We start from the raw sequence: 8,385 nt of genomic DNA, 5'->3' as shown, positions 1-8,385 counted from the left end.
TACCTTAACATTAAGAGAGGTAGATCAAGATAGAAGAATCAAAGTACTGGCACTTGATAAGTATAATATTAAGATATGACAATATGACTGTGATTTTGTGTCTGACACATTGTTTGCCCTTAATACAAAGTTAAATAAACAGTCAGTTGCTACTTTGCTAAGTGAGATGGTGGATTTGTTTATTAGTTTGGATACCTCTGCATGTGCACTATAAAACATATTTGACATCCCTGCTAAAGACCCAAAAGGACAAATATCTTCTGACGTGTTGATCGTTATGTTTATAAATCTGTATTTCACCCTTCTTTTCAAATATCTGATAAATAGTAGTTTGAAAGGAAATGCAAAGCCATGAGGACACTTGTTAAATTCCATTTATTATATATTTATGTATAGGTTATAAACATCACAAAATATAAAGTTAAGGAAGGTCTTGCACAAAGATATCTTGATAACTCAAGTAAAAGAGCAACCTTAGATTAGTCAGCAATGGCAATGGAAGCAGGCATAGTGCTGCAGCTATTTAACAAACATTCTTATTTTATCATTTAAGTTTCAGTGCAAACAAGTTCTTTGCAGCTCTTGGCTCCAAGGAAATATTCAATACTAATAATAAAATAGGAGTTTACAATATAGATATTAAGGTTGCTCTTTTATTGCATATTGTTTGACAACATACTGTGTTTTTAGTTACAAGTCTCAAGGTCATGGTGATCAAATAATCTAATATTCAATATATATACCTCTTACATTTCTAAGCATCAAATGGTCTTTCATTAACATAATCAATTTAATCATAAGCAATATCAATATTAAAATACCTGAATATAAATAACATGCTTTGAGCAAAATAATTGTTCATTTACAATGGTAGTTCAAACAACCTAAGTCAACAGCTGTCAAGCCTTTGGAAAAGCTAAATCTATACATTGCTTTGTGTCAAATGCATTTTTTTTTTTTCGACTGAAGGCCACTTTCAAACAAAGCAAGTTATACAAGAATGACATCAAATCTTATCACCAAATGAAATAACTTAAATTCTTAATAAAGTGGGGCAACAAATAGATGGTTTGATTGTACTTCTTTATCTATCAAACAATATCTAATATAGCAATAATATTAATTTAAAAAATACCCACACAAATACATTCTACTTGGAAAATAATACGTAGGTACTAATAAACAGTTGTAATAATACAACCACGGTAACGAGGTGTAATTTCTGATATAGTATTTGTTGGAGAAATCAATAGTAGGTGACTGTTACAACATGAGACACAGAAGTACCTACTATAATGTGGAGACACTAAGAGAAGGAGGCTGAGATAAAATTGTGTGCTTCGTACATTGTCTGCAGAAACTGCACAGATCATACATTTTCACATCTTAAACACCTGGATAACTGGGTTTGTGCCTAGTCTACATGCAGGCTATTAATTCTTCTGAGTGCAACAGGATCAAAACAAGACAAAAGACCATACGGTTACCTTTAAAACTGTGTGTAAACTGTACGTGTGTGTGTAAAAGAAGAAGTAGTTTTTGTGTCGGTGCATTTGTGTTGCAACAGAGAAAAAGAAGAGAGACAGAAAGAAATAACAGAAACAGAGAAAGAGAGATTGGTCACGTATCTACACATTTTTCCATTTCAATGTTGAATTTGCTAAATCACATCATATATTTACAGTGTGTACATAGTATATTGACATCATTATCATTACTATTTAGTATTCTATTATATAATATCATCCAGGAGATGGGGGGTACCCACCCAGTCGAGTGTTCTTGGCTCAGATGCAGCCATGATCATACACATAAACTGTTTCCCTGTTCTCTTATCTATTGGGTAAATTGTAGTAGGAGTGAACCTTTTGTTGGTCTCCACAAACTCACACAACTGGTTATAGATTTTGGGGTACTCATGACGAAGGAAGACTCCCCTGGTCCTGAGCTCACGCTGTATATTGACAAAGCACACCTCCCTTGCTTTTCTTCCCTCCTCGCCCTCCTTGTCAATGTCCGGTGTGCCTGGAGGTGGAGTGAGGATAAGCGTTTCCATTTCACTATCCTTCTTGAGTACCTTTTTGTCAGGGCTTGAGGAGGCCAAGGACACCTTTGCATATTTTCGAACTGTTGGTGTTTGGACCCTTGGGGACGGTCTGTTAGGCACTAGTTCACCAACAGCTATGGATACATTCAGAAGGAAGCATTCACTGGGGTCATACTCATTGCCTGCTTGCTGCAGTTCCTTGCAGTATTCACCTAGATTGTCCTTGAAGCCATCCAGCTCTCTGAGAGATAAGTATGTAGGAGACATGAGGAGGCTCTCAAGTCCAACTTGCAGGAAGTTGTCAGCTGTCTCTGGATTAGCAAAACCCAAAAAGAGAATGCCTCTCCCTCTGGAGAGGTAGCCAGCTTTAGCAACGCGAGAGAAGGCTTTGTGGATCTCTGAATTCTCTCTGCAGAATTTAAGAGTGTGTCGACATACACTGCTGACACGACCATACAGACAGGTTTCTTTATGGGTCTCCCAGTCGTCCCTGCGACAGTTTCTGGAGCAGTAAAAGGTGTAGCAGCTGTGACATGATTTGAAGTACAAGCAGGCGTTGAACATGCTCTCCATCCGGTTGCACTTTTTGTTAGCGCACACCATAGTGTCGTCTTCATCTGTGCTGTGATCTGGGGAAACTTCTTCTGCACTCTTTTGTAAAGCATCACACCCACTATCAGGGTCTTTGTTTGTGTCAGGGCTGGATTTAGAGGACGGAAGCTGTGTGTTCAAACATCCTACATTCTCAAGTCCAGAAGATGCTTTGTCTTTGACATCATCTTTAGTAATAAGTTGTTTTATCTGGTCCAAAAGGTTTTCACTTGATTTTCTGCCAGTTGGTGGTTTGTAATCAACAACTAAATCAGCTAAAAGTTCATCCAGTTGCTCTAGACTTTGCTGGAGGGAAAAGTTGTTGTGTTTCCTGTCTTTGGTTGCATCTGTTGTGCTGAATGGCTGCTTCTGATGCATTACTCCAGGTGATGGTGTTTTTTCATCATCCAATGTATCCCAGCTGACAGAATGTCCATCACGCCTCTTACTGTTGCCTGCACATATGTCATTGTCTGTTATGGTGATCTCAGGCGTTACAAACCAGTGCCCACTTTTGGTATTTCTCCACGCGTTATTTGAGCCCCTCTCTAACGAGTTTTCAGAGAGTGACAGGGCAGCGTAGCGCCTTGGTGAGCTTGAGAGGTTAAGTATAACAGGTTGAGATGTCACTTCAGAGGATGGTCCATGCCTTGCTTGATGAAACAGGTTCTCATAGCTGCGTCCACGAGGTACTGACTGCTCTCTGTCATGCCGTGGATATAGAATGTTGTCCCAAGATTTGGAGTGGTTTTTGACCTCTGCTCCTAGTCTACTTGCCTCAACACCACCGCTAGTAAACCATGGAGGTATACTGGGGTCTTGTGTTACTCTTGGTGGTGTGTGCTGAGAAGACTGGTTAGAGTAACCAGATATACTTGAGCGATACCAGTCATCTGAAAAGGCCTGGGACATTCGAGGGCGTCGACGACCCTCTGTGTGATATGGTCGTGATGGAAAGTACTGATCCTCAGGAGAGCTGAATGGTTTGGAATAAAACAACCTCGAGTTGCTCATATGGTAAGGATTGAACCGGCTGTCCTCTCCATAGTATGATCTAGACAGTGGAGTCTGAGAAAAGTATGATCCTGCCTCACTTGTGGAGTAGGGCCTACTATATACAGAGTGTGCAGGCTCTCTGTTAGACAGGTGGTCTGTGTAATATGACCTGACAGGAAGTGTGTGCACCCATCGAGTCCTTGGATCATACTGGCTAGTCACTGTACTACCATGGCTAGTTAAACTGGATCGATCATCCTGAAAATATGCTCTAGAATAAGGGTGGACCGGATAACGGACAGGGTCCTCTGTATAGAAAAACTTGGTTGGTATGTTTGGATTTGAATAAGCTCTTTGTTCTTGACTTAGATAAGGTGCTGTTGGTGATGGCATTCTGTGTATGTCTAAATGCTGATAAGAGATGGGAGACATGCTGGTGGTATAGTGGTATCCTTGTCTAAAATCTCCACTGTAGCATTCGCTTGGAGTGGGCGTTGGTGAGGAGACAATCTGCTGTGGTACATATAAACCTCTACTGCTACTGGCCTGTGAGTATCTCTGCCAAAGATGTTCAGTCCGTGCATTAGGAACCTGCCTAGAAGTGTGCTGCAGTACAGAAGCATCAGGCTTAATGTCCACACGGCACCTGACATGTGGAGTTATGGCTGGTTTATCTGGTTTGTCCTCCTCAAAACAGTCTGAGACATAGAGGGGAGCATGGGGCTGTAGTTTGATAGGATGCACCTCATTCAATAAAGCCTTGTTTGAGGAATAGGCTTCTCTGTGTGTTTCAGAAGTCCTCAAGGTATCCGATGGAGCTGGAGGTACATCTCTCCCTTTCCTCGTTCCTGGAGGAGACACTGAGATGGGAACAGGAGTGAGGGTGGCCTTGATTCTTGGAGTGCTTTTAGATCTTGTTCTCTTTTTAGAATCCGACCATGTGAGATAGCTTGTTTTGTCTTGTGTAGTGTGCTGTTGAAACTGCCTGGTATTAAACACATCAGGAGATGAAAAGCGAAGGTGCCCCGGTTGATCTAGTCCATTCCACATCAGTTCTTTGTTTAACGTCTGATGCTCAGCCCTCTTGTAAGGATCCTCCATTGAGGTAGAGAAGGACTGCGGGTCATCCAGTGATTCAATGAAATCAAAGCTACGGCAGTGTCTTTTGTTGATTATTTCTGGTTTATCGATCATTTTCAAGTCACATTGCCGGAATGAGTGGAGAGAAATTGAGTGGTCAGTAATGTGATTTGGAGTAATGTCCTGATATAAAGTCGATGCCAGTATATCAGGAGGATGCGTCCGTGTCATCTTAAAGGAACTTCAATGCTTTCCATTCAGTGTGATTCAAGATCAACACAGCCTGTAGAAGAAAAAAGAAGAAACAGATAAAACCAATACTTGAATGTATTTTCAATCATTTCAGTTTCAAGGTTTAATGTGGCCAGTAAACTGTATACAGATAACTCTAGGAACAGGTAATATTTGCTTAGTCTGTTATTTTCTTTTTCTATATTGTAGTCATTTTAAGAAATCCTTTTATATTTATCTAAACCGAACTATGCAGCAACTTTGCTGGACTGATATTCCTTGCCGCAACGGCCAGCAGCATGAGGACCATCACTATTTTAAAATCTTAAGTTAATTTAGCAAATTTGAGTAGGCAGTTTGTACCTAATTACACTAGATTAACATAAGACACATACTTTAATCTTGCATTGCCAATTAGGTTTGTGTGTTTTGTTAAAACATAATATATAAAACATCAGAATATAATGTATAAGGTAATCCAATAAAGATGTTAAACATGGTTGTATGCAACAATACTGTTTTTGATATATAATGATCTAAAGCAATTTTAAAGTAATTATTGTAAATATTGCAGCATATATGAATTACTATAAATTCAGATCATTTATATGCTATATCAGCGAGCTCACTATGTAAACAAAATTGCTATAAAAAGTTATTTAAGAAATAATATAGAAATAACATATTTATAATTTATCAATAAATAATATTTAGACAACTGTCAAACTCTACTTTTATAATCCACATATTATGGATAAAACAATTCCATTTTAACAACGGATTTGTATGTGTCAAACACACATGGGCTTTCTTGTTGGCACTCGCCCACAAGCTAACCCTGAGTTACCATCTGTTCATCGTGATGAGGATGAACTGACCAGCCATCTCCCTGTCATGTCTCCACGGCACACCTCAATATCACGTCTGTTCACACATGACCAACCTCGACAGACAAACCTTATTCAGTGATTAGTTTAGTTTGTTAGAATGTTTTGATTCACAGATATTTTGTATGTTAGCGACCAAATACAAGAATGATTTGTTGTATGTAAACATTTTACTTTTTTGCATTTATATGAAAGGGAATGAATTGAAAAAAAATTTAATTATTGAACACCTGGACAACTAAATGTTTTGGTTTATACAATGTATATATGCAGTGTGAATGTAGCATTTACTTCTCCTTGTAAATACAGGCATTTTGTCAAATTTTGCAGAATTCTACAGGAGATACATTACAATAATATTATATTGTCAGTGTTTAAATTAAAAAAGTATTTAATATAATTTGAAGTATTACTCTGTGTGGCAATGTTGTGAGGAAATGCATGGTTCAAGAGCAAAAGCATCACCTTTTCAAATGCCATAAAAAATATATTTTCCTGAATCTGCTGTTCTGGAAAAATACAGGTTATGTTTGGACAATGGTCACTAATGTATGATTGATAAATGAATGTCAATATAATGTTAATTCAATATGGACTAATTTTGTGTTATTTGTGCAAATGTAGCTGAAAGATGTTTTTATTTATAGCCTCTAGTGATGAATTCAGAAAAACAGATGGGAACTGAGATTTAATATAGGTACATACAGTACCTATCCTTATAGATAAATAAGGGGAAGAATCAGAAAGCCAGTCTTCATGAGAGTTAATACTATTACACAGTATTAAAATAGGACTGTGAAAGTGCAGTATTTAAAGGGTGAATTGTTACTGAGTAGTTCTACAATGTATCTGTCTCCAACACTGAAAGCCATCTTTACATTAATGAACAGGAACAATCCGCTCCCCTTCAAGTTATAAGAAATGATGTTATTAAAGAAGACAAGATACAGTAAAATAAGCGATGTAAAGCTACTGAAATTCTACTGAATACTGTTGCTAGATGATAGATGTCAGAATTTAAAATGTAGATCTCTAACATTCCAATTACCTGAACTGTATAAAGATTATGTGTTTAATGACTGATAACTCCGTCAATAGAAAAGAGTATAGGTAATGTTTTTTTGTTTTTGGGGGGGATACTTAGACTACCTTGCAATATTCACTCTACACATCTTTGTGGTCTGGCTTGTTTCTTCAGTAGAGGGACACTTTCTACCACAAGTAAGCCACATGCCACATACTGTCTCCATGGCTACAGCACACAGCAAAGAAACCATGAAGCATTGCTGGACTTGCACACTGAGGACCAAATCTCAGTCTGAAAAAAATGACTCATAATCAAACTGAATTGCTTTAAAATTCCCAGTTGGGACAAAATTCATCAATTAAAACTACAGTTTATACTCATAGAGCAAAAGGCAGTGGGTTTCTGTTGTGGTCCTACATGTTGTCATATATTAGTTGGGCTGATATTCATTTCCTAGTTATTATTTAACATGAAACAACAACTTCGAGGACTGTAGGCTATTCTACTCCCTTTTTCCTCATACAATAACAAATGTGATGCAAATTCCCTAAAACCACCCCACAGGGCCATTCCAAGGCGCATTCAGCCTTGAAGCGTTACCAAATACTTGCTTTAACGCACTTGGGCACCCGTTTTATTTTGATGCTGCGGCACGGACGGCCCTCCATCCTTTGCGGCTGACCTAATGCCTTTGAGCCCTGATTAACCTAATTTGCGGAGAAAGGAAAAAAAAAAAAGAATCGGGTTCCAATCAGAACGGGACCCAGAAAGCAAGAGCGGATGAGTTTGACTAAGTTGGAAATTTAAGATTTTGCAAGTGAACGAGGGGCCTTACCGTCTGGCCAGTGAGCTGATCGGATGCGGTGGACATGGTGCAGAGAATACGTGAGGTGCAGCCTCAACCCTACCGCACCTGCTGTGAGTCTCCCGGAGCCGAGCACTCGTCCTTCACGCAGCCTGACATGTTGTCTACTTCACCCAGCAATGCCCTCAGACTAGCTTATGTCTTCGTGTGTGTGTGTTTGCGTGGTTGTGTGTGATGGAGGGATAGGAGGGGGTGTGTCTGCGCTTGTGTGCGTGCCTCTGGAGGCGTGGTTGTGCGTGTTTTTATGAGGAGGGAGGGGCAGAGCTGGGCCGGTTGGGGAGGGGGTTCGGAGAAGGCTGGCGAGGGTGCAGGTGGGTGGGTATTGAGTCTCAGAGCAGCAATGCGGTCTCCGCGTTCATCCCTGAATATAAAACCCAAAGGACAACTGCATGGACAGTTCCGGGGGACTGTTGGTAGTTTGGTCATCCTGCAGTGTGTTTTGTAATCATTTTCTCCCTTTTGAAACAAAGCAGATTTGACAATTACATTTATAGAATGTTGGCATAGACTAAAACATTGAATGCAAAATTGGGGCTGTCCTACACTTGACTTGTGCTGGTGGTGTTCCGACTCCTACTATTAGCCATGCATTCTTAGTCATAGTGATGAAGAAAATTTTGTGCCAATATGAAACTTTTATGTCACTGGCAAGACTGGCACC

General features: G+C 39.4%; 1 protein-coding gene across 3 annotated transcripts; it reads right to left on the bottom strand.

The window, feature by feature from the left end:
• Positions 1-356: 356 nt before the first annotated feature.
• On the bottom strand, positions 357-8,152 carry unm_hu7912 (un-named hu7912). Of its 3 annotated transcripts, none has more exons than XM_067520534.1 (3): positions 7,695-8,152; positions 7,471-7,566; positions 357-4,997 (listed from the first exon to the last, which is right to left on the bottom strand). In XM_067520534.1, the coding sequence occupies exon 3, from the start codon at positions 4,943-4,945 to the stop codon at positions 1,733-1,735; it is 3,213 nt and encodes a 1,070-aa protein (XP_067376635.1). In that variant the 5' UTR covers positions 4,946-4,997; positions 7,471-7,566; positions 7,695-8,152; the 3' UTR covers positions 357-1,732. The 3 variants fall into 3 exon arrangements, with proteins under 3 accessions (XP_067376635.1, XP_067376636.1, XP_067376634.1); XM_067520535.1 differs by having other exon boundaries at positions 7,481-7,566; XM_067520533.1 differs by lacking the exon at positions 7,471-7,566 and having other exon boundaries at positions 7,695-8,151.
• Positions 8,153-8,385: the final 233 nt, after the last annotated feature.

The sequence above is a fragment of the Channa argus genome, chromosome 11 (genome assembly GCF_033026475.1).
Source record: "Channa argus isolate prfri chromosome 11, Channa argus male v1.0, whole genome shotgun sequence".
NCBI classification, from domain to species: domain Eukaryota; kingdom Metazoa; phylum Chordata; class Actinopteri; order Anabantiformes; family Channidae; genus Channa; species Channa argus.
The sequence above is the reverse complement of the archived record's forward strand: the minus strand, read 5'-3'. Positions and strand labels throughout refer to the sequence as shown.